The 26407-nt window shown below is 37.9% G+C and overlaps 1 protein-coding gene across 4 annotated transcripts in view; it reads left to right on the forward strand.

The window, feature by feature from the left end:
* The window catches only part of RBMS3 (RNA binding motif single stranded interacting protein 3), a gene marked incomplete at its 3' end in the record, with an annotated part of 438647 nt that overhangs the window by 399971 nt on the left and 12269 nt on the right, over positions 1-26407 (forward strand). For all 4 annotated transcript variants that reach the window (XM_079301446.1, XM_079301447.1, XM_079301448.1 and 1 more), the window contains exon 11: positions 1196-1306. In XM_079301446.1, coding sequence (XP_079157572.1) covers positions 1196-1306 — 111 coding nt within the window. The remainder of the gene's footprint in view (positions 1-1195; positions 1307-26407) is intronic.

Consider the following 26407-nt stretch of genomic DNA (forward strand, 5'->3'; position numbering starts at 1 on the left):
AATCAGATCCTTGGCAAAAATAGTTCTATGTAAATGTGAGACAGACATGTAAGAACAGGGATGCTATGAGTTTTGAAACTTGTTTTACAAGTTGGTTAAACAAGTTTGTTTATAAGTGAATTTCTCCAGTATTCTCAAAGGGAAAGAAAAACAGTCAATTTTTTTGAACAAGTACATTCATCTACATTTTTCACGCTTTGTAGCAGATGAATGTGATTGCACAAGTTTGTTGTGATGTGGGTACAGAAAGATGCATACAAAGTAAAGTTATTTCATATGAAGAAGTGACTGGAAATACCACCTTATACCACTATCTGCAAGAAAAACAACAGACCACACTTTCTGACTGGCTTTCTCTAACCAACACAGGAAATAGGTCTTTACAGCATAGAACTGAAGAGAATCAACACTTCACTAAGTCATGATGGTGCCAACATGGGATCTTGGGGAGTGGGAGAACAAAAACCAGGGAATGTGAATGGCAAAGAAGCTCTCTCTCCAAAGCTCCTCTGGCATGTCTTTTGCTTCATTTTTTGGTCAAAGTCTCAGCCTTGCTTTAGTACATATGCTCTTTGTTATTAATGTCTTTGTTTTTCATGCAGAGAAGAAAAAAGCTTTTAAACACTGTGTATGTGTTTTAAATGGGTGTCACTACCAAACTCACTGTCAATAGCTAGTCTTCCTTAATCAGTTGTAAAATATCATGAGTTAGGGTTCTTAATAGAGACTGGAAAAATCCAAGATAATTACTATAATAGGCTGAAGATCTCTGAGACTGAAGGCTTTAGAACTCAGAGAAAATTAAGAACATATGTGTTCTGTCTGTAAGATTGTCCTATATAGGATATGGGAAAATGGAAATGACAGGCATTTTGCAATGTACAGTAGCATTTATCATAGGAAGAACATATGCATTTGTTTGTCAGAAGCAATGAAGTAAAAAATTACACTTAATTGGAGCTGACATAAAATGGCCTCATTAGCAGTACAAATAATATATGTGTGTAGCTTGGTTGTCAATAGGAACAAAACATATTTATTCTGACAGATGTATTAGTGTCTTTTAAGATTCATGTCAAGTTTTCAGTCAGATTCACTCATTTAAAGAATGCCTTTTTTTTTCCTTCTTTTTCTTTTTCTTTTTTTTTTTTTTCAATATGAGAGTGGTTGAACTGTAAATAATGTGTGTTTCTAGGGTGCTGTGATAACACCAACAATGGACCACACTATGTCAATGCAGCCAGCAAGCATGATGGGCCCTCTGACCCAACAGATGAACCACCTGTCCTTGGGCACAACAGGAACGGTAAGATCACTGGGTTTTTTCCCTATTGCAAAGCATCTATTGCTTCTTGAGTTTCCTAAGGTAATTTACTACTCTTTACAGTGCTTTTCAGGGCTTCACCATCATACAGTCACCATTAGTTATTACAGAACAGAAATGACAAAGTAGTATGAGTAGTAAAATGGTAGGCCAACAAAACCTGATCTATGTTTTAGAGGAATTATCTGTACTAGTTCTCATGTAATTATGGAAGTACTGCTCTATCAATTTGTTTTTTAAATTGTTTGCTCGTCAGTCTAGAAAGTTTTATACCACTGGGATCCAGAGTTCTGGCTTTATGGTAGAATCCAATACTCACTTCATACCATAACAGCCAGCCATATGTATTTTGTTTCAGGCTTGGAAATGTGATTTTTGGTGAAGGCCAGCTGTGTTTCCAGTATATTGTATTTAAACATGCATATTTCAGCAAATATTTTTTCTTGTTAAGCTGTATAGGTCAAACCCAGTTAACTCCTCCAGAGACAGAGAAAGGCAAACCCCCTCTTAATTAAAATCATTTAAGCTCTCTGAAAAGTTCCTAAAATACAGCAACTGCAGACTATAGATGATGGTTTGATATGTGAATGTGTGCACACTGCATGTAATGTAAATTTTTGCAAAAAAACAGGCATACATATTATACTTCTGTATCTTTAGCACACGTGCTCTTTATGTAATAATTACATTAAATAATTACATAACATTCTCTGTTATGCACTTACCCTTTTTTCACTGCTGTTTTACTTGCTACTAATCTATACGAAAACAGTTTTCAAGCTTTTTTAAAAAATTGAATAAGGTACTTAATACAGCAGCATCTGTACAAAGTTTTTTAATCCAGTATTGAGTTTTTTCCTGATGTATTCTCTTCACCTCCTTCTTTCTTATATGTTGAATTTAATTCTAACTCCAGTGTCTCTTCCCACTTCTTTAGAAATATCTGTTAAGATCTAAGACTTCTGTATTTTTTTCCGAAAAAACTTAAATATGATGATTTATTGTTTATTCCTGATATTTTAAACATTGTATTCAATAATCAAAATAAGTAGGAATTACATCACAATAATCTCAGTGTTTTCCCCTTCATGAAATTGAAGGAAATACTTGGTCTAGAGAGAATTTCTGCATGTGTTAATTATTGTGATTCCAAAGCATGTTTAAAAGTTAAGGCAAGGAAATGGAAAATGAATTCTGGTTGTGCATTTGGGCAGCTCCTATGATTTTTTCCCTCTGCCTGTCATTCTCAATTCCATAACTCTTAACAGACATTGTCTTCTGCACTCATTGTCTCACAATCTTAATGCAAATGAGAAAATTCCCAGTGGATGTTCTCTTCTTGCTGGAAACCGCTGCAACAGTGCTTACAGTAACAAATCCATCTGGGGAGTCAGGCAAAGCACTCTGAGTGGCAGTGGGTCTTTAGTGGGTCACAATGAGATCCTGAGCTCATGTTGCTGCAACCAAATGAAAATCTTTCCTTTCTTTTCCTAGCTCTTTACACAGTTTGATCTTTCAAGGTCACAGCATTCCCTGTGATAATTTCTTGAAGTACATTCAGAGGTATATCATACAAGCTTATGTTTACTGTTTGTAAAACTCCTAAGTCATTTGCAGAAAACTTAAAGAGCAAGAAAGAGTAAATGATTGATGAGTGCTACAATATCCATGGGCTTTTCAAGCATCTCAAAGGACACCCTATTTTATCAGATATGAGATTTCTCTCAGTTAAAAACAACATCACACCATATTCAGTTTAAGTACTCATGCAAGCAGTATAATCATAGATGTCACCAAGATTTCCTCTTGTTAGGAATTCCTTCTATCAGAAATCACGATTTGGGCTGCCAGTAATAGTTTTGTCACATGTGTCCATCCAGACGTGAAATTCATTCTTCAGTGTGTATTCTGTTACAGAAAAAAAAAAACACCAAAACAACCAAAAAACAAAAAACCAACATGGGGAACACAAGCTATTTAGAGATAATATTTATTTAGAGATATTTTTACTTCATTGATTTGGAATTTTGAGTTTTGGACCGGAGAGAGGAGCTTTGAGAGCATAAAGCATGAAGAATTGTGCCAAGTCCAAGCCATACTACTGTGAGTACCTCAGCAGGACTAGGTTTTATGGGAAATAAAAGATATAAATGATAAATTTCTGTTATGAATGTATTTATCAATTTTGTTCCTTAAAACTGTGCAACAGAGTGTGATAAAGAGCTACCAGCCACCTTTCAAGAAACCAGCCAGATTTTTTTAGGCAAACAAGACAAAAAGTCACAAATAATTCTGCTCAAATAATTCTAGACACTGTTGGCAGTAACTCTGTCCCAATTTAATTTAAAAGCTTGCAGTATGCAAAGCAGTTTTTATTGGAAGGCTTTCACATGTTCACTTCCTTAGACAAAGCATTTTGCTAATTAACATAACATATTTTTCAGCTGAAACAGACCCCTGTGGTCGCTTAAGTTAAAGTTGACTTCAAAACCACCTTCACACTTGCCTGATTCTGGATGAACACTGGGTTTCTAAAACATTGCTTCAACAGAAAATCTATTCTCTAATGAGTGAGCTAGAGAAATAGCATAAGGGCCTATGCATCTTCGTGTCTTGTGGGAATTACTAGGCCTTTTGATGGTCCTTAAAAGATTAAAATACTTTGTCCAGGCTGGAGCCATTCCATCTCCCTTCACAGAGGAGCACTCTTTAGCTCTTTGGTGGGGGAGTAACAGCAGCCTCTACCATTTCCTGCCTTGACTCTAAAAACTGAGTTTGAGTTTTGATCTCTCAGCCCTGAAGCACACATTAAAACCCTTGGGAATCCAGGGGGCAGCTGCCTCTATCCACTTGAATATTTGGTCACCAGCCCAGGCTGGGCTAATGCTGGTAGGGCTGTTCACTTCCACCTGGGAGCATCCAATTCAGCAGTCAAAACAAAGGACTTTTCCTATAGACTCACTCACAGTCAGCTGCATTTCCCTTGTGGTAGGTAAAGCTTCCCCCTCAAAGCATAAATAATTTAGTTTAGGAAACTGTTTGCCATGGATAGGGATGAGAAGTTTTCTTTCTATCCAAACTCCCAAAGAATGTGTATTTAATTTCATTTTATTATATTTTAAACTTTCTTCTTACCTGTTATTGAATTGTCCACCTAAAATCTCTGCTATACCAAGCACTCCTTAATTAGGAGGATGCCTGTCAGACTATCAAGATTCCAGACCAAAGGAAAAGCTGCAAATCCTCCTTTGCTTGATTCCAAAGCCAAAGGATGGTATAGGGCACTGGAAGGAGGGAGAGAGAAGGTAAAGGTGTGCCATTATGCCACCTTGACCCTGTGTTCCTGTGTTGGGAGAGAAATTGCTACAGCATTTGCATGTCCCAGTTACTGTGCTTTGTGCTTTATCCACCAAGAACATAATTCTTTTTTGCCTTTATGAAAATCAAATTGATTTCTGCCAGTGAAAATACAGTTTTTGTTGCTGATGAATTGAGAAGCACATGTGCTGCTCTGATCACTTCCCCATTCTGCTTGAAATCTGGAGTTAAGCAGACACTCTGCCAAAGGGGTGATTTCTGCCATATTTATATGTATTTTTCATAGATACCTCTTCACTCAAAAAGAGCAAAAATCATTTACTTGGGTGTGCTAGCTGTGGGCAAATACATTAAGAAAACCTAAGCTTAAATTATGTCAAGATTACAGCAAGAAAGCAATAGCTCTGAATATTCTGATTAAGGCTGACAACCCAGTCTCAGCTACTACAATTGTATTAAAATTAAATTTTAATGCCAGAAGGCATAATGTGAGGATAGACAAGGGGTTGAAAGTCTGATTTTTTTTTTACTAGTTTATTATTATTTATTATAATAAGTCATGTTTTTCCTATGTAATATCCATCTACAATTAGGTCTGCTATTAAAAAAGATTCTGTAGAGGGAGAATAGAGTGTGTGAGTCTATAAGGGTAGAGTGAGAGAGAAGCATTAGTGTGTGTTTAATAATGTATGGAGGCTGGAATTGTTCCATCATCAACCTGTCATTCAGAATGTTTCCCATACAGCCATTGATCTGACATCTCTTTCGTAGTTTAATAATGTTGTGATTGATGCCTGAGTGGATATAATACAAAAAACCTTTAGAAATGTAAAAACTGAGCAGTTTGATCACTGCTTTTAGTCACAGCTGCTCAGCACTTCCAAGTTTGGCCATCAGTATCAATAATCTGCCTCTTTGGGTAGATTTGCTTTATTCTTTCTCCTCTGCTTGGCACTCCTGAAGGAAGTTTGCTGTTCTGCACTTTCTTGGTTGCTTCCCTCCCCTCCCTGGTGTTAGCATCCGTTTCAGATCCTGCTTGGGTTCCAGCTTCCCTCAGTAGTCTGAGGCAGCCTTTGTTAGTCTTCATAGGCAGAGGGGTAACTCCAGCTTTTTCTCCCTCTCCTTTGGAAATGCCTCACTGTAGCCTTGTTACATTTAAACCTTTGAGGCCCACACCAATGGACAGTGAGTTGAAGCCAGGTTTTTTACTAAAACTGGAAGTTCAACTGGGCTGCTTAATTCTTCTTCACACTTGGAAGTTCACTCTCTTTCCAGTTTCTAATCTAGAAACTTGATAGGCAACTTACAAAATAAAACCTCCATTGTACTTTTTAAAGAACAACAAACTGTTTAGTTGTTCCAGCTACTCTGTATTAAAAATGCAGTCAGGTGAAAGAATTGCAATGACATACTGTGGGATCCTGTTGTAACTGCAAACTACCTTAACTCAGCTTTCCTGGTTCATACTATCACCAGATTTTCTCAGTGGAATAGCAGGCTTGTTATGCAGGTACATCAGTCTTATCTTTCACTTTGTAAGTTCTTTTTGTTGCCAGCAAAGCTTGATGATATCTCCAGAACCCTTCAATGGAACAACAAGCTTGTTATACGTTTTTTATCTTTTATTTCCTTTGGATACTCCATGGTCACCGGTGGTTTAAAATGTCACCTGAAGGCCTCAGCAGAATAACTGCTTTGTTAGATAGGGTTGTTTTTTTCCCTGTTTAATCTTCCATTCTATTTGCAGATACTACAGCTACATGGAGCTGAAACATCATCACATTCCCCTCATGTTTAGATTCTTGCTCAAAAAGTACTCTCTGTTATTCTAATTGTATGTCACGAGGTCCTTGGAGAGCTACAGGAGCAAAGTTTCTTTGCAGCCTTGTGCCTTTCACGTTATCAGGTGTTAATCTTAGAGCTCTTTTATTTTATTTATTGACTGACAGTTTCAGTTACTGTTTGTGTGGAAAATATAGAATTGAACCCATTTCAAAGGAAATAGCCTAGTTCTGGCTGAAACTAAGTTCTTCCTTATCCTTTTACTCAGCCACAGTCCAGAGCAAATGTAAGTGATTAACAACATGGAGCTGTCTGGGGCAGAAGATCCATTTAAGGAGAATTTATTCTGGTTAGAAGGGAGAAGATCAGCATAAATTCCTGTGAGATTTATAAAAAACAAGTAACTCCTCCTGTACCTTTCTTCCCAAACACTCTCTTGAAAGGCAGTTCCAATTTACCTCATGTGCAATTTGAGATAAAAGGGGGCACTCAGTGCAACTGAAAAGCACCAGATTCTAAGCAGCAGGAGACCAGAAACTTTTATCAAGAAGGATTAAATCAATTTGCCAGTTGAATGCCACTAAATATTATTGAGACAGAAAGGTTAACAATCTTAAAAATAGATTCAGCATTTCTATAAGGAAAAATTTGTGGATGCAATGCATTTTTTGTGGAAAAATTGACAGCATAGGCCAAATACCTGCTCAGGTAAGCAAGGAAAGGTGTGATCTTTTCCCTTTCTGTAATCTTGTAATTCCACGGACTCATGTAAGAACTGGGCAGATCAGCTCTTGTGTAGATGACACTCTTTCTGCTCATCTGTTTCAACATAGGTTCCACCACAGCTATAGTTAGATGGTATTTTTGAATGGAGTTTATAAAATCATATCTCTGTAGTGTCCCCCTTCTCTTCTGAACTCAGCTCTACTTTTCTACCATTTGTGTTTCCCATCTGTAAGTTAGCAGTGGCTTACTCTTTGCCTTCATGTTCAAGTGTGCTGATCTTCAAAGCCACTACCTGTCATAGGCAGGAAGGGAAAATGTAAAAGGTGACATTTACAGATGTAGGGAATGGATGGAATTCCATTTTTGGTCCAAGCAGCACTTCATCTGAGCCCAGCAGGTCAGTAGTTTTTTCTCTGTGTTAAATTTTACCTTCATACAACACTTCCACAAATGAACAAAGTGCTTTTGTTGAGGACTCCTTGCCACTCTTTGAGGTATCAGCTACTGACTCAAAGTGACATTAGCCTAGATTCCCTTTCAGAGAAGGAATCAACTCCCTGATTGTGGTGATAAAAATACACATCAACACAAAGCAACAGTGATGGATCAGGAAAGGAAAAAGTGTGAGCCAGAAAAGCCCTAACTAATAAAACTTCATTTTCATCATCAAACTAACCTCGTTCATATAATTGATCCACATATGACTTAACATAATTGTAAACTAAAACATGAAGAGGCTTGTTGCTCATATATTTTCTTGAATATGACTGCTGCAGTTCCTTTTTGTGATTTCTAGAAGTGCCACCTGGTGAATGTGAGTGCAGTTCAAAGCCACCTCTTCTAAGCATATTGGTTTCTTAATTTAGTGATAGCCATGCACTGCATATAAAATGAACTGTTTTTTTTTTTTAATTTATTTTGCAATAATGAATAGAAACAGAAATCCACAAAACTGGTAGTATCTGGCATAAATTTAGTGGTCTGCAGAATATCCCCTGACAAAAGGCTTGTCTGTTCTCATACTCCCAGAAATTTTTGTTGATACCTCTCCTACAGATGAGCCAAGATGGTGAACTCATTTTGCTAACTACTAGTAGGTCATTTACCTAAATACTTTGAATTTCAAGAGGAAAAATGTAATATTCACACATTTTCTTGTGAAATTGTGCTGATGCTATAAATGACAGGGCAAGTTTTGGGGAGAGAAAGAATCTCTTTATTTAGCAGACAGGGAAGTAGAAGAGAGGAACAAATAAAAAAGAAAACTGAAAATAATTCTAGGTTTGAAAAATCCTGCCACACCTACAATTGACAAACTCAATAAGAGGTGGAAAACAAAAGTACTCTAAATGTCAGGTCTGTCATCTGTATTTTCTTGATGTGTTTCTCTTTTGTAAATGTGTTTTCCAATTTTCTATCAAGAAGAGAACTCTTTGCCTTATTAGAATGAAACTTTTTTTTTATTTTCCTGCCTGTGTTTAAACAAGGCTTAGGTAATTCTGACTGAAATGAGGATTATGGCTTTCCAGAGAGGTAATAAATCCAAATACAAGTGGTAAAGACAAGCTCTGTCGGGGCTCTTTAATACAAGGCAAGTTTGAGGATCTTAGAGAGGGGAAGGGTGTTTTTCAAAACTGGGCCATGTAAAAAGCAACAAGTGTCTCCCAGAAGTGTTGGTTGCACAGCTCTTCTCTGCCAAGAGCTGGGAATCAGATCTGTAGTCATTGCTCTTCAAGCACACACAGACACAGCAAGAAGTCTTGAAATCCTTGAAGAAGCTGTATTGTCAGTGGAAAAAAACAACATGATAGATTATATGGAAAATCAGCTGGTTTATCCTAGGTACTGTTGCAGTCCTTCACACAATATCATTTAAGTCTAAGGTGAAGAACTTGGACTGTATCAACTGCAGAGAGAGATGTAAACTTTAGCTGAAAGAAAAGGGCATGAAGGTGAAAGACAACAGTGGTTTTCAACACTATGTAGTTTTATGAAGAGTATCCATGGAAAGGCAAAGAAATTGTAGTGGTGCTAACAATAAAGTTATGGAAGTAGAGTAGGGAAAGCATAACTTCAATTTGTTGCAGAAGACGTCAAGAATTAGACTAGTGTTTGAAATGAAGCATTGAAAGTTCATTGTTTGGGACATCTAGAACTCAACTGGACTGAACACTTTGAAATCCACAGGAAGGATTTTCAGGTGTTGACACAAATCCAGAGCTGTGGCTAAAATCCTTTTTTCATCTCCAATCTCTGTTTTTTATCACAAAGAAACATTGTTATTTCAGTTCAAATTGAGCAATATTCATTTAAGTACTGAGACTTCAGGATATTATAAAAACTTCTTCAAATGTTCACTGAGAATGATGTACCAAGACTCAGAAAAGAGTTGTGCATCAAAATAACATTTTATTTGCAATGTCTGAGGTTTACAGTCAAAGACTAAACATATGTTGCAACTGACCATTCACACTATCCTCTTACTAAAAAAACATTTGGAACCAAGTGGTAAGATTGATTCATTTCAACATATGTTGTGTGATTAGTAAGTATCCTGCACTCTTTGGATTTTTTTTTCCTTTCCAATAGGATGGGTACATTTTTTAAGCAAAATGTTTCTGCTCTGAGCAGAAACCTTTGAATTACATTTCCCATGTTCTTTCGTAAGGGAAATTTTTTCCTTCCAGAAGCACTGGGACTTCACAGAAACAGTAGATTGCAGGGGTTGCAGTGTTTTGGAAGGACCTGTTGCCATGTTACTGAAAACACATACAGTGGAGTTGAAAGTGAATTTAATCTGAAAGATGTTCAGTGATTTATGTATTTTAATCACAATGGAAGAGATAACATAGCCTGTGTATTGGTCAAGGTCCTGGACATGCAGTGCTCATAAAAATAATGTTCCATTGAATTTCACTGCCTTTTCCCATATCATATCCCACTGAATTTCAGCCACATTACATTTCACACTTAATCCACATGGTTTATCAAATGGCAAACTGGTACCCCAAAGGTGTAAACTTCCTGTATAACAAATTACCAGTGCTTTTACTAGCAACAAGAGATATCTTTCTTGTTTCCTTCTGGAAAGAGCAGCCTGTTCAGGGTTCACTCATTTGTGCAGCAAGGTTAAATAAAGGAGCTAAAGGTACAGTCTTCATACATTGTGTAAGACACTGGGATCCTGTACATACAGTGATTTCAGCCTGAAGTTCTCAGCAAAGGATAAGCTTTGTTCAAATGATTTACAATTCTGCAGATGGCAATAACCTCTGTGCCATCTGATGGTATTTTGTATCTGTGAGTTATGGGTGATTCTGTCAGAGCTGCAAGGCTGGAGAATCCTCTTGCTCCTAAAAGACTCAGTTTGGAAGGAGAGTTCTGCTATACCTAATACTATGAAACAGCTCAGTCAGCACTTTTCATTGAGCTGTAGCTAGGGGGTTGAGAGCTATTGTGTTGAGTGAATTTGGGAGTTTGTAGAATTGAATTGTTTTTCTAGTAAGGTGATGAACACATCAGATTTCTGCTGTGTGGCAGAGGTGAGCCACACCTCATTGGGATGGGTTCAGGGAGGAGCACCGGTACCACAGAAGCACATCCTTTTCTGCTCCCATGAAGGACTGCTCTATCCTTCGTGACATTTTATGGCTTTTGAATGTGATAGGCTCACCTGTATGCTTCTCATTTTCCCTTTTTTTTTAATAGTTGTAATACAGCAACAGAAACTTTGTTAAGGCTTTAGTAGCTAAATGTCCAAATTATTGTGCATTTGCCAACCTCATATCCCAGTTTTCCTTTGCTATTTTTCCCTTGGGAGTTTCTCTTAAATACTATAATATTTATATGGGACAAAGTGATTTCACCAATGCAAGAACTTAATGCTGTTGGTGTTCTCTGGCTTGTGAACCACAGCTGTGTGCAGTGTTTGCAGTATAGACCAAAAGTGTAATGATTTCCAAAGTGATTTTTTTCAACTGCTCAAGCACCTGACTGCTCCCTTCCTCCTATTTACTGTAATTTTGCTCTACTGCCAGCCTTTTCCACCTAAAACACCTGGACTTGACTAAAAATTAGTTGTATCTGTTCTTTTTTCAATTGCCATTTTTGACAGTGCATATCAGAGTGACAAAAATACAGTAACAAGGCAAAATGAGAATTCGGCTATGATGGTATTCCCACAGATAACTTTGCCTAGTTTATCCACAGAATCCAAATTGGTGGTCAGAATTTTAGTGTTCATTGATAACTTTTTTAAAAAGCTATTTTGCTGACTCTCTTTTAACAGATTTTCCTAACTAGCTTTAATAGAACTGATTTCCTCTGAAGACAGTGGACGTATCTCAGAATCTGTAGTTTTCTGGAAATAAATGGCTGTTCCAACAAAATTGCCATAATTTGATTGATTGGTATTATATTCCTATACACATTCTATAACATTATTGTATTGCATGAAGTTTATCCATAACTCAAAAATGCACGTAGCAACAATTTCAGATTTCCTTGATGTGGAAGACATAAGGAAAGAATTAGTAGCAAAAAACTCCACTCAGTGTGTGGCCATTGGTTGAATAAGGAGGTTTCCTTATTTCATCTGTACCTAAACAATATTGAGAGCAGAAGACCACTGAACTTGCTGAAATCTTTATTCTTTGTTTAAAACTGAATGCAACAGAGTTGGAAATCAGAAAATGATTGATGGAAAAATTTAAAGTAATTAATCTGCAACAGAAGGCGAAGAAAATAATACATTTCAAGACTTATAAATCCACTTTTCTCTTTCATTAATTTTCATACAAATGTCATGAGCAGTGTTATATTTTCTTGTGTTTCAAAATAGAAAAATATGGCTTAAGCACCATGGCATCTTCTTGAGCTTATTTTTAATATTAGGATTTTTACTCTTGGGTATGTCTTCCAAGGACTCTTAATTATATGATTGCAATTACAAGTCTGGCACAGAAGTATAAAGTATTAGTGTCTCTCATCTATAATTGTTCTACAGAGATCTTTGCAGGCAGAGCTGATCCTATTCTAAACTAAGACATTTCAGTGCTTACTGATAGTTTGAAGCATTTATTTTTTAGGCAGTTCAATTAGTTCAGTTTATGAAGCTGTGGCATCTCTATAGAAGTATTTTAACTCCATCTGTACATATCCTGCAGATTTATAGCAGAAATTTCTTCCTTTTCTTTTTTTTCCCCCTAAGGTACAGATTATACAGGAGGGAATCTGTAGCATTTGCTATTCCTCCCAATCACAGCAGGACTCCAGACTTTTCAGAGACATCTTGAGGCAGAGAACAACAGCACCTATATTGGATTTTATATTGTCAAGGTTTTTTAAGAATGCTAATGAAACCTTATAGCATCACTTAAATAAATAATCAAATTAATGCAATTTCTTCAATTCCCTTTGAGGTAAATGACCACCATACAGTGTAGTCATTCTTACAGTATGGACAGCAGCTCCTCTTCCAAACCCAGGGATGCTCAGCTGTGCATTTGAGGCAAAGCCCAGAGTCTCAGTGTGATGGCCTGCCATAAGTTGTTCTGGTCAAGGCAGCTGAACTAATTGGCCCATTCTTCTCAGTAAGAAAAGAGAAGATTTTACCATTTAGATTTGACTTTACTGTGTAGCAGTGAATCTTAATTGCTTCTCACTGAATAATCTGTAATAAACTGTCCTCTATTTTAACAATAATGAAAATATTTTAAAGTAGAACTTTGCAGTTAACTCAGTGTTCTAAATTCCCATACCAAATTACATCATTAATGTTGAATACATTTGGCATTTATATTTCCCTGAGTTCACTAGCAGTGTGGGCAGCTGTGTCTTGGTGGTTGTATTTAATGTTTTTAATCTTGCTCTGTTTTCATCTTCACGCTCCATGTAGTGTTTCTCATGATCTTCACAACAAGCAAAAAAGCTCCATCCTGAGGCAAGGATGACAGTTAAGCAGATGCTGTTTGAGTTCACAATTACCATTTCTTCAAGGCTGTTAGGGGATATTACAGCTGGGCAGGCTGGCAAACCATCCCCTACACACCCTCCCATCCTAAGATTAAATTCATTGCCCCTGCCATCAGCCCTGAAGTGCAAGGAATCTGCAAATACCCTTATTCAGCTCCAGCCATAGCCAGTTTTGTACTTTCTAAGTGTTAATTCTGCTAATTTGTATTTTAGCAGTGTGGCCTATGAGTTCTGCATAACACTCATATGTCAGCAGCCATCCTTCTTTGTAAGGTGAATCATGCAAAGTCTTATGGCTTTAAAGTGTTGATATAAATTTATTTGACAGAAAAAATGGCCACTTTGTCATCTCTGTCATATCCTTGGACAAGGAAATCTGTGGTGCAGCTAGGACTTTGTCCATTGCAAATATTTGCACAGCACTTAATCTTTTTTTTTTTTTTTTTTTTTTTTTTTATAATGTGTATAAAAGGAAAGGAGAAAGGGAACATTATGCTGATCAGTGAGTGCCAGTGCAAAATGAAGATGTCTGAGCTTTCCAGTCAGTCAATGTGCCAGAGCCAGAAATGCATCAAAGAGCCAGAATGGACAGCCTAGTCTAGAAATAGATAATCTGCAAAAAGAACAATAAATAAAGAACAATTCCCTGACTGGGCTGTGGCATTTAGAAGAGGCAAGAATTGCTTGCCTGTACAGGCTGGGGTGCATTTGTGCAGTGTTTGTTCCTTTTTGCATGATTGGAACAGAGGGATCAGAAGAGCTCACTGAGAACTCCTGTTAGGGCTTGTGTGCAATATTTTACATATAAGCTTTTAAGGAAAGCTGAAGATGATTGAATTTCAGTTTGATGGCTGTAGATGGACTTTCTCAGCTGTGGTTCTTATTTTTTTTCCCAGCACTGTATGTTGCATCCGTGCCTTGTCTCCAGTATTAAAGAGAAATACATCTCTTACCTTCGCCTCCTGATCTCATGATAATGAGAAGGGTTGAAGATCTTCCTTTAAAGCACATGGGGAAAAGTGTTGCAGCCTTTCTTTCTGCTCCCAGGTGGAAGTATCTGAAGCATCCCCAAGTATCTGTAAAGAATCAGGGATGTCCTAAAGAGGAAAGCTAAATGCCATAATACAGATTTGGGACAGTACAGGAGACTATCTCTCCTCCTGACTTTATCAGTTATTATAGTTTTGCTGTCATCAACAGTAATGTTCCATTCATCTGGAATTCCATTTGAGAGGGTGTAGTGTGGTAGATTTTTTATCAATTTTAATGTTCCAGAGTGATTCATAATGTGAAATGAATATATTATTTAAAGTATACTTACACTGCTTACTATGCATTGTTAGAAGGGATCTTATTCTCTCTTAAAACACCCATCTCTAAACTCTATTCATTTTATTTGCCATTTGGAGCATCTATCTTGTACCGTTTTCATGCTGCTGCTATGCATCTGAAAAGGGGATGAAAAATTTTCTCTAAACTTTGTGTTTCATTCAGGTATAAATTTGAAAAATTATATGGCAACAGGAAACATGTAGGAATTGCATATTGAAATATCCTAGAGGATATTCCAGACTATCCTTCTGTAAATTGAGCACTGCAGTTATGACAAGTAGCTCACTGGTCTGCAGCTTTTCCTTTATCTCTCTCTTGAAATGGTTTTTAAGTGTGCACTGCTGCAAAACCTTCCTTCAAACCAGTCATGACTGGGAATTTGTCTCTTTTCTATTTTCCCCTTTGCCCAGCTTTATCTTTCTATATCTTGAATTTGCCTTTGGGGCCAGACTCACCTACGTTTCTGAGCTGGATGCAAAGTTTCCCAACCCTCACTTCCTAGATCTGCTCCCACCCCAGGGAAGCACAGCCTCATAGTGCTGTGAGTGACACAGTAATACATTGCCTGGATGAGAGCTGACAGTGCTCTGAGAAATATGACAGTACCTCTGCCCTTGATCAGGCTTCCCATTTGAAAGTTTTCATTTTGGTAATTACATCCTTCCCAGATAGCAGCTCTAGTCATTGATCATACTAATATCATTATAACTGATTCCTGTAAGTCACCTTTTAAAGACACTTTCTATGGTTTCTTTTCCCCCCATATCTTCTTCCTCTGCAGTCAGAGGATAAGACTTTTTCTGTCTACCCTTCATCTGATTGATTGGAAATGCCAAATACTTCCTTTCCGTATGGCCTGTAATATATACATCACATTTCTTCCCTTGGGATCTTAATCAGAACAAGTAATGGCCTTTAGCTTTTCTCATTAGCAAAATGGAAAAGCACCATACCCAATCCATTAGAAATACAGCTTTGTAATATGAATTTATAGGAAAATGGCTGCATGCCAACAGACATGGAGTGAGTTTACCTTAAAGGATTTTTTTTTGGGGGGGAAGGAAAGAAGAAGTCACCCTTTCTGTCTGGCTTGCAAACATTTTGAGTTGTTACTTATCATGCCTGTCTGTCAGGCATTTTGCTGTTGCTCCTTAAGTGCTGTTTGGACATCTCTGTCATATAAAGGGCATTCATAAGGAGGAAATACGAGTGTTTGAACATGTATTTGTATTTTCCCCTATGTTGATTCCCTTCCTGGATTATTCTGCTCATAATCTCCGTCAGAATTAGAGAGAGGGGAGGAAATTGGGAAGATTTTGTTATTTTGCTTTGCTTCTAATTTTTCACAGAATGTGCTAACTGAGAAAATGTATTAAGAGCAACCATTTCAGCATACTCATCTATCAAGCTGAGACTGCTGCTACACTTTTTTTAGCCCTGTCTGAAACTATTTACAATCAGTACAGTGAGAGCGAGGACAAGACTGATTAACAGATTTTTTTTCTCCAATGATGGGAATTGCTTTTTACTTGGCCCAGTCTTCATTAGCACTAGAAATTATTAAAATTCATACACCAGCACTAAAAACTTTCCAGAACTGTAAGAAGGTGTTAAAGCACAAATCCATACAAAATGATAATTGTATATAATTTGGATGCATATGAGGTGATTCTGTCTTCTTTGGAAAACTAACAGTGAAAGAGCCCAAAGGGCAGCTTGGAATGCTGCTATTCTGCCAGCACTAAGACACATCTGTTTTACTGGCTCCTTCAAGTATTGCTCATGTTATTCCTGGTAAAATAAGTACTAAGCATACCTGTAAAACTCTATTTAAAGTTTCTTAAGAAAAATGAGCACTTGCACTTTTTTATTTTTCAAACAAACCTCATGTTTCATATGTGTTAAGCTGCTCCCCTGTACAAAGTGGGAGTTGAAGCTGAAGCATCAGGCTTGGGATCTTGGCTACTTCACTTATGGTTCATCAGCTGTGTTGATCACACTCCCCCAATAAAACAGTATCTAAGAGGTTAAGAAAATACTATAGTGAAATAGTATGAAAGACCTACAGGAGACAAAAATGGGAGGCACTCTAAAGGGACCTCTTTTTAAGAGTTGAATTACTGGTTAGATGATGACAGGAGGGCTTAAGGCAAGGAGGGATGGCTATTTTTGAGGTGTTGGCATTTTTTTTCCTTCTTGCATTTTCTGTTTTGTTCTTCTGCTGGTTTTCATTGGTTTTGGTTTTGTATTTTTTATTTTTGATATCTTTCCTTCTTTCTTACCTCTTCCCCTGATCTTTTGGATGAAACAAGGACAAATTAAGAGAGATTCTGTGTAATTTTTATTTTTTACAAAATTAGAAGTTCAATATTGTGAGCAGATTGTTACATGGTAGATAAGCTGATGACAAATCAGTATAGTTCAGTCCACTCTGATAAAAGTCAAGGTTTCTCCTTTGCTTTTGCAGCCCTATTGCTGATATGATCTGATGTGGCTCAGAGATCCTCCCACAGCTGCTAATTAACATACCTAGAGGCAGACTGTAGTATTTTTGTACAGTGACACTGCAGGGTATTGACTTTAATTTTAAGGTGATCCTTCTGCCACAAGAATTTCAAGAGTTTGTGGAAAGTGGGAAAAGGAAGTCTTCCTCAAAAATGCTTACAGTTACCACCTTCCACAGCCCTACCATGTAAGCAAAGCTAATGATCATGTAAATAAATTTAAAGATTTTGACACAACAATATTTATGCCAGTGAGAAGCAATATTTTGTAAATATTTTGCATCACTTTAAAACACTTTACTCTAAATGTACTGAAGTTGGCACCAGCCTTTAAAGCTTAGTATTCTCTAGTATCCCCACCTTATCCAAATATGAATATGGCTGATACTTTTGCTGAAGTTGCAGGTAGAAGAAGAATTGGCCAAGCAACATTCATGGTTTCCAGTTTGAAATCAATCAATCTTATGGAATTTGGTTTCATTCTGATTCATCTTCTAAAAACTCAGAACAAACCAGAAAGATTCTCCCTTGAGCCAGAAATTCCAAACAAAATTTAATTTTCAGAAACAATGCCTCATGTTGTTCCCAGTACAAAATCTAGTCTGCAATATCTTGGCAGCTGCCAACTGGCTTAAATGTCCATCTTGGTTTCTGTCAGTTTTCAGGCAGCAGCTGCAAAACACTCCCAGGATTTCATGTTCCAGAGCAGCCTCACCATGTCCAATGATTGGGGCAGGCTTCCAGACCTCCTCTTGGGTCAGCTTACAGGTCTGCTTACTGAGGGCCAGATTAGTCTGGCAGCCAAGTCAGAAAACCCCAGGAATGTTACTTTGGTGAGGCAACTTGGTGGGATTGTCCTGGAAAAAAAAGCAGGACACTGGCTTGGAGACTGAAGAGGGACTGCCAGTTTCCAGATTTGTAGGAAGAGGTAAGGACATCCCAGAGCTTCACATGAGTGCCTGTACAAAGCAGGGCTCTTGGGGCTTGCAAACTTCCTACTCAACCAAACCATCTCTGTGCTGAGCTGCCTGGAAGGCCTGGGTGCATGGTTTGTGGCATGTTTATTCACACATGTTTATCCCAGCAGCAGGCTGATTTTCCTTGTATCCTTAGGCATAAGGGCCCAGCATTTCCCAGAGGGAATGTGGGGGTACTGGTGAAGAGCAGTCTCTTTTATGAAGTATTGAAATGGTTCCTATGCTGCCCTGCCTTCCCTTTCCTTCCCACAGAGATATCTTTCATTATACTTAGCCAAGTATTTTCAATTTTAGGGATCTTTTAGAGGTAAAGAACTGAAGAATATAATGCTTTAACTGCTCTTAACAACATCCAATGTATACACTGGTGGTATAATTCTGTTATCTTACTACCTTTCCTCTATCTGGCATGACTGCCTTTTCATGCAGGAGGTGTTGAAATTCTTCCTGTTTCTAGGAAAACTGGAAATACAAATATTCATGTGCCCTTTTGTCTGTTTTTACTGCTCTTTTTGATTTGGTTTAGCTTCCAACTAATTGTCCTGGCTTTCATCTGCTTCATTCTTGGACAGCTGGCCCATGAACTGTCCACTTTTATCTCTGGTCTGGAAGAGCAATGGAAAGTGCATGTGATGATTGATGAGCAGCTGTTATTTAGTAAGTCTAAGCAGATCTGCTCTTGTTTTAACAACTTCATCCATACAGTAGAGACATTTGCATACAGCAGTCTGTTTTTCTTTAGCCTCTTCAGATTCATGGAGGTTTAATAGCATCTAGAAGAGAGTTTGCCTCTAGAAAACAATTATTTGTTCATACAAATGAATGTGTTACTAATAATAGTTCAATGTGCTCATATGTTGAAAGATTCACTGACCCTTTTTTTTTAGAATTATGTTGAAAATATGAAAATGTACAGATGAGTTTTCCTTCATCTTACTATCAGCCATTCATCAGGGACTAATTGGCAGAATTGCAGTTAAATGGAAATGTCTACGAATTTCCAGCTAAAGGGGTGCATAGGGAATTTTTAAGTATCAGAAGCCACAGTTATAATTCTGCTGCATCACTCCTTCATTCTTCAGTATGCAGGCTCTGGAAGAAGAATATAAATGTGACAGAATCTCAGTGATTTCCAGCCCTGGTTGACCAAGACTGATGCAGTATACTCTTGTGTTATGATACAGTCACTATACCCTGATTTTATATAGGGTGCTGCACACAGGACTGTAATACATCAGGCACTAACCCAAGCTCAGAAACTTGCCCCAGAGAGCTCATAATGTGCATTCATAGAACAGGTACATAGAGGGTATTAGAAAAAAAGAAAAATCCTCTCTTGTAGAGAAACATGTAAAAACTGAAGAATTAAGAAAATACAACAAATTGCCAGAATCTTGTTCTTTGTTCTAAGCACAGAAATCTTCCTCCCTTGCAAATATACCAATCAGTCACATGACATTATTCAAATTTTGCAAAAAGTGGTTTTCACATCTTAGGGCTATTCATATATGCAGGCATATGTGAGGGATCAGTTTTCATTTCTGTACAGTCTCCGTGGGTCCCCACCTACAATGTCACAAGGAAGAGTAAAAATGGCATGAGCCTCAGTACATACATGGACTGTGAGGATCTTTGGCACCCTTAGGTCAAGTTCCTAAAGGAAGTTTCCAATTAATGAGATGCAATCAGAATGGGAGGTTATTTTCACATCCTGATGAGTTTTCCTCTATTTTCACCCTTTTCATGCATTGATGGAATATCTGGAAGTGGTTTGAGGTTTTTACTGAGTTCATTGGTAGTGCCAGGCTTTAGACTAAAAAATGGTTAAAGTGAATGACTTATCTGCTTATACTGCTTGCATTTACTACAGTTTTTACAAAGTGTATGCTAGTGAGAGCATGGTGCAGAGCTGTATGTGGGGATCTGACTGATCTCCTATTTGTTTACTCTAAATAGTCTTTATATGATTAGTTCTGATCACTCTGCCTTAGCAGCAGGACTGAATTTCAGAAAGAAGAAAAGACCTGTTAGCTGGGGGGGGGGGGGGGGGGGTAGCTCATCCACACTTTTTCTTCTATACCTTTGTATTACTCTGATTTCCAAAGATAGGGATTTGTGAAGGATGTTTAGAACTCCTGAAGAGAAAAGGAGATTAGTTTGCAAATATAGTTCTTGAAGTTATTATTCTCTCTACCTTCATTTAACTTGCTCAGAGAATTAGGTAACATCTCATTAGGAAGGTTGAAAGGGAATTGATAGCCAGCATTCCTAAATACATTTGTATTACTGAGCAGCAGGGAAGGGATGTTAAATCCAGTAAAGATTTCTATTCTCTGCTTGAACAATGAGTGCAGTGGCCCAGCAATGGGATTCTGTTGAATGACAGAGCTGTTCTTGATAGGACTATGGTAATTGTGTGGTAAAATGGAATTATATTATTATATTTTAGGCCTGGCTGATAATTATTAGCAAAATTATTGTAATATATGCAAAAACTTCATATCATTTATTCTCCCATTCTTTAATTGGGAGAAAGTGAAATTAATAACAGCCATTGAATAAGTACAGGATTGAGCTGGAAAATGAGAATGCTTCTAGGTAGCAAAAGATATTTTAAGTTTAAAGTGAAAACTGTGGCAGCTGGATATTGTATTTCATTGAACTGCCACTGGCACTGATGAACTAGATGGCCCTTTTCTCTTCCTGAGTTCCCATGTCTCCATGCCATACTGTGGGATAAGAGGACACAGCAAGACAATGTTCTTTTCTATTGGAGAGCAGGGTACTTTCAAATGAGAAGGTGGAACCAGAGAGAAAAAAGCTGTGGTTTTATTATATATTTCATTAAAGTTATAACTGCTTGACAATGGTCAAAGAGAGATGCAGTTTTTGTTCTGTGCAGGGAAAGAGATTTGAAAGTGGAAGGGCAGCTTTCTTTCATGGGGTAAAAAATAAAAAAGGGTAAAAAATAAATTCAGCCAACAGACTCATTTCCTTCAAGTTTTTTCCAGCAATGCAAATGTTTTTACATAACTCAGTGATGCAGTGTCTAGACTTCTCAGATGGCATAAAAGATAAAAAGAAAAAAATATATATATAGAAACAAACACTGGCCTTAATTCTAGGAATCCTGAAAAACTTAGTCATTATCACTGTACTATAGCTCAGTGGTGATATGAAACCACAAATAGTCATTGAAGACCAGATTCTGGAATCCTTGCTTATTTCAGATACACGGTTTAGCATTTGCTCACTTTAGACATCCCATTTAATCTCCCTTTAGCAGGCTGTGGTGGTTGTTGTAAATGCTCACCAGCATGTTCTGGTACAAGGCTGCTGCATTTTGGCTCTCACCTTGACTGAAAAGGGTCTGTATCTTCTCAGGAACATGAAGGCTGATGATATAAGGAAAGAGATCTTTGATTCTTTCCACAGATGTACATTGCTATAACACCAAAGCAACACACCAGAAAAGACGGTTTGCACAAAAAATGTATAAAAAGTTTCTTCAACATTTTTCCTCGCTCATTGCTGTTTATCCTTAGTAAATCTACTGATTCTGAACATTGTTTGAGGTTTCCAGATTTACTGCAACCTGTTACTATCTCATTTTGTAAATTCTCTTTTGTCTTCTTTATACCAGGAAGTCTATTCAGCATTGATGAGGTTAACTGTTGTAATCTCTAAAATCTTACAGTACTCACAGTGACCAAGAGAGTTAATGTATCTGCAGCAGCCTCTGCCTAATCACAGCTGTGTTATTTTATAGGCAACTAGGCCTATAAATAAAACTGAACTTTAGGGTGGTTTCTTATACATTCTGTTAATGATGGCCTTCAGAATTTAAACAGGGTGTGCAGCCAAACTCTTCTGGTGATGTAAATGAAATAGTTTGGTGGTGCAAGAGGCACTCTTTGAGGCAGTGTCTCAGCTGAGCTTCAGTGACTAATGGCTGCTGTAAGGGGTGTTTGCTGTGTACCTCAGCTGTTAGGCAGATGCCTGACTGCATTAACCTGGGCCTGAGAAAAGCAGGCTAAGAGCTTATTAGGACAGAAGAATAAATGGGCATCACCTGTGCCACCGTGGCCATGTAAAAGCTCCTGCCTATTCCCTGCAGGTGGCTGAGCTCCACCTTTGATGGGTGAGCCATATTATCCTGCTGCAGCATTCTCCCTCATTCTGCTGGATACAGGCAGCTGCCTTCCCCCTGTTTTTTATTTCCCAGTGCCTGTCACCTTTATGGGTTTGGTGTCTGCTGCAGGCTTAACACAATCCTTGCTGGAGCCAGACTGGGACATGGTGCTGATTGCAGATCTCAAAGAAGTGATGTTGCTCTCTGAATTAAACATTATTCTTCTTGAGGGATCTCATTTTGTCCCCTCAGCCCACCTCCTCATTTGTTACCTCGTTGCATTTAACCCTTTTCTGTCACAGAGGGCAGTGTCTGAGAGGAGAACAGAGCTGTAAGTGAACATTAACATTCTTGTTTTCTAGCTACATATTTTTCCACACATTTAAGTAGTTTCAAAATGGTAAGAAATAAAAACCCCATCGGAAAAGGCATGAGTAGAATTGTTAATGTAGCATATAGACTAAATTGGTACCTGATAAGTGCAGTCTGAATTAAGCAGCTGGGCATCATAGAGCATGAATTATATTATAATACTGCATGTCTTCAGTGCTGAGAGCATTCATTCTCTATACTGTATGAAGAAAACAATAGTTTACAAGCAAATTAAGCATCTGTTGCCACCAGCAATGTAGTAGTTTTCTGTAGCAATTGCTGGCTTTTAAAGGATCAGACTGCAGAGAAAAGCTCCCTTATAACCTCCAGATCCATCATCTCTGCCTGTAGAGTCACTATTCATTTTACTGTCAGAAATGAGCAGCTTCTTCTGTTAGACCCACAAAGCCTGAACAGTGGTTTCCTCTGCCTTGCACATACTTTGTTGAATGACTGGTCACGTCACAGCTCAAGAATCTTTAATCCTGATGGAAACACATGACAAAGAAAGGATGCATTTGGGTTTTTCAGATTCTCTTGTTTCAGTGCTCATAATATTAATATTTAGTGGATTTAGCTGGGTGCTGCTGAGCTGAGTCATGCTGTCTGTTTCACACATAGTGTGGATAAAGAACTGTAGTGAGTGTGGTTCGTGGAGAAAATAAATGTCAGTGATGGCCTTCTGACACAGATGTCTTCTTTGCCATCTGCCTACTTCCAAGTTACATGAGGTTCTTGAGGTAGATGGGAAGTCATGTGCAGAGTATGTAAATTTACAGGAACTGTAATCCAAATTGAGCTGCATTACAACAGTCCCTCAGCTCAAGGATGTCCTTAGGCTAGAATTTTCATCCTGGGTGGTCATTAACTGTATATTTAACTTTTTTTTAAATCTCGGAATAATTTCTGAAGTTTTTTTCCTCCTAGCATGGACTCTATTCACTTTAACAGATCCAGAGTACATTTTTTAATAGAATATCTAGGTAAAGTGTCTGGGGCACCCAGGAAGAGACATAAATTCCAGAGTGGGCTCTTTGTTTACTGGATATGGAAGTTACTGAACAGCAGTGTTTAGGAACCTTTTGCTAAACAACAACCATGAATATTCATGACAAGGAATTCAACTCTTGCATTATCCAAACCCATTGATATAAGTATCAACACTGACATTGTGCCTTAGCACTGTGTAATCTTTATTTATCCCGTGAGATCAGAGAATTAGGATTATGTAGTTCAGAAAGGAAAGAAATACATGTAAACTTCCTTGAGCTAGTGTCAGTTATAATAAAAATTAATCTGTTTCCTTTTTCATTACACTGTTAGTAAACAAACTAAACTAAAGTAGCTTCTCAGCACTAGGCTTCCCTGGCAGAAACTGATCCAGCAGGGCAGACACTCCCAAATTCTTGTGGTCTCAGCTGGAATTCCCTATGCTGCATGTGAGGGCACTTCAGATACTAGACACCAATTATGTGTCTCTGAGAACTAAGTTGTAGTTGTCCTTTATGGGTTGGTAAAGATTTTTACAGAAGCCCCAGTGAATCCTTCAGTGAGACCCTGGAGACAGAGAATTAGTTCCAACCCCTGCAATATGTTTAATTGTCAACCCAATAACTTAAATATGTTTGGACATTCCACTCAAGGGCACAATACCTGGGTACCTGTGATACAGACCTCTGCTGCTGTGTCATCCAGGGCCATTTATTAAGCACCAGTATTCTGTAGCACTTAGCCTTGGCTAAATTTTCCTAGCATCAAATTCTTTGCCACATGTACTTTGTCTTCATTTGTGCCATTGGTGGAGCTAATTTGGCTAACAACGTTTTTCTTTTTAATTGTAGAAGTCTAAAGGATTTATCAAAAAAATTGAACCACCATTAGTACAGACATTTAGACATGCATAATGTTATATACAGGGGAGAATTCACTCTCCTACGGCTCTCCAGGGAGTCTGTCAAGTAACTGGATAGCTTTGGTCTCCAGTGCTTTAAATCATTGCTGTTTGGCTGAATTTAGTTAAAAATTCTGGGGGGGGGGGGGGGGGGGAAATCAAACCAGGAGGTGTGAGTATCTGAAACAATCAGGGCAAGCAGGCTTTGGCCAGGGCTGCCAGTGACACTCAAGTCAACAGTACAGTTTTCCCTGGAGATTGTCTGGCAGTGAAAGAAGCAACATGAAGGAGGCTGGGAAGTAAGATCATGATCTGCCTCAAGAGATAAAAAATAATAGAGTAAGAAACAGCACAACTACTGAGAGCAGAACTTTTAGAGTCAGTTAATTCCCAGACATTTTCCATTGTTGTGCTACAGAACACAGTGCCAAAGGGTTTTGCAAAAATGGAGTGATCTGAATTAAAAGGCAGTTGAATAATGTAATATTTGTGTATTAAGACACATGGGTTTGTGTGTAAGGTCAACTGCATTTTACAAGAGTCTGAATGTTGGTCTTCTGTCAGGTTCAAGGAAGAAAACAGAGGAAGTTCAAGTTGAATGATATCAGTTTATTATTTAAATTAACACTTTCAGATAAACTCAATATATAATTTTACAAGTGACTAGACTGCATGGATGTTTAGAACCCTTGCAGGTTTTTGCAGAACTCTAAGAATGCGTGCTTCAGGTTAATGCTAAATATTGACAAATTTAGAACAATGCTTCACAGCAGATGTCTTCCCAACATGTGAGGGCAGCGTTACAAGGCAGAATGGATGGAGTGGAAGCAGCTCTGCAGTGCCCTGCTACAGCATTCTCATTAGCTCTTAATCTGTGAGGCAGGAGAGCAGTCCAACTGCACTGAGTACAATAGGGAGAGTTGGCCCTGTGGTTTTGGTGGGTTAGCCTCCATGAAGAACACTATTGAATTCAGTGCTCTTCCTGAAGAGCAAGGAAAAAGAGCTGCAGAAAATGTGGCTGGATATAGGCACAGACACGGAGAGCACTCGTCTCTTTGCTCAAGTTAAGGAAAACACTGTGAATTTGGGGAAAAATACCATGATGAATCTCAACACCATATGCTTCTCATATTGCAAGTGTGGATTCTATGTCACATAAGATCCTCACTTATTTTTTTTAAGTAGAAAACAATTTCACTTAAATACTTTTTATTTTCTTCTACTTGAAAGAATATTTCAGAATTTAGCTGTGAGATTCTTACATATGCTGTTGTCATTCCCTTAGGCGTTTCTCCAGCATTGCTGCAGTCTGCACCCCACTTTGCAATTTCATAATGCATGTTTGTGACAGGCATATCAAACCATCCAGTTAGTTTAGAATTGAGGTGGGAGAGTGCTTGAAATGTAAATTTTACTATAAACAGCAGAATAAAATCTTGCAAGCACTTCCTAGCTCTGCCAGGAAGCAAAGCTATATTTAACTCATTTTAAAATTCATCAAATACATTGTGGGCTGATTCAGATCTTTGGTGTGTCTTTGAAGATAACATGTAGTGGAAGTGTCATACAGTCAGTTGGGAGATTGGGCACATTCTGAGATTCTTGTCAGTGAAGACATGTAGTTAGGACTGGATTGTAGGAGGAAAAGTACATATAGATCTAAGGACTTAATATCAATACTTTATTTAAAAATTTGAACTATGACTGTTGCATTCAGTTCAAGAGATATTGAGAAGTGTCATATATAAAGAAATCAGTGCCATAACAATGGCAAAATTCATATGCACACATGAATTTTAAAAAATATTGTCTTGTAGTACTTGGGAGAGACAGTGTTTCAGAGAAGCTAATACAAATTGTTGTTCTTATAATTTGCACAAGTTTCAAAATGCATAGGAGAGATCCCTGGATAGTAAGAATAAGCCATAAGAATTTAGCTAAGGTATCTTTGTACAAAAGGAGAAACTCTAGATGGATCTTACTCTTGCTTTATTTCTCCTGTGTCAGATTGCACCTATCTACAGCTTTGTATCCCTGTCAACTCAACTGCTGCTGTTGATGGGGTTAAATACAGAT

Source organism: Erithacus rubecula (assembly GCF_903797595.1).
Source record: "Erithacus rubecula genome assembly, chromosome: 3".
NCBI classification, from domain to species: domain Eukaryota; kingdom Metazoa; phylum Chordata; class Aves; order Passeriformes; family Muscicapidae; genus Erithacus; species Erithacus rubecula.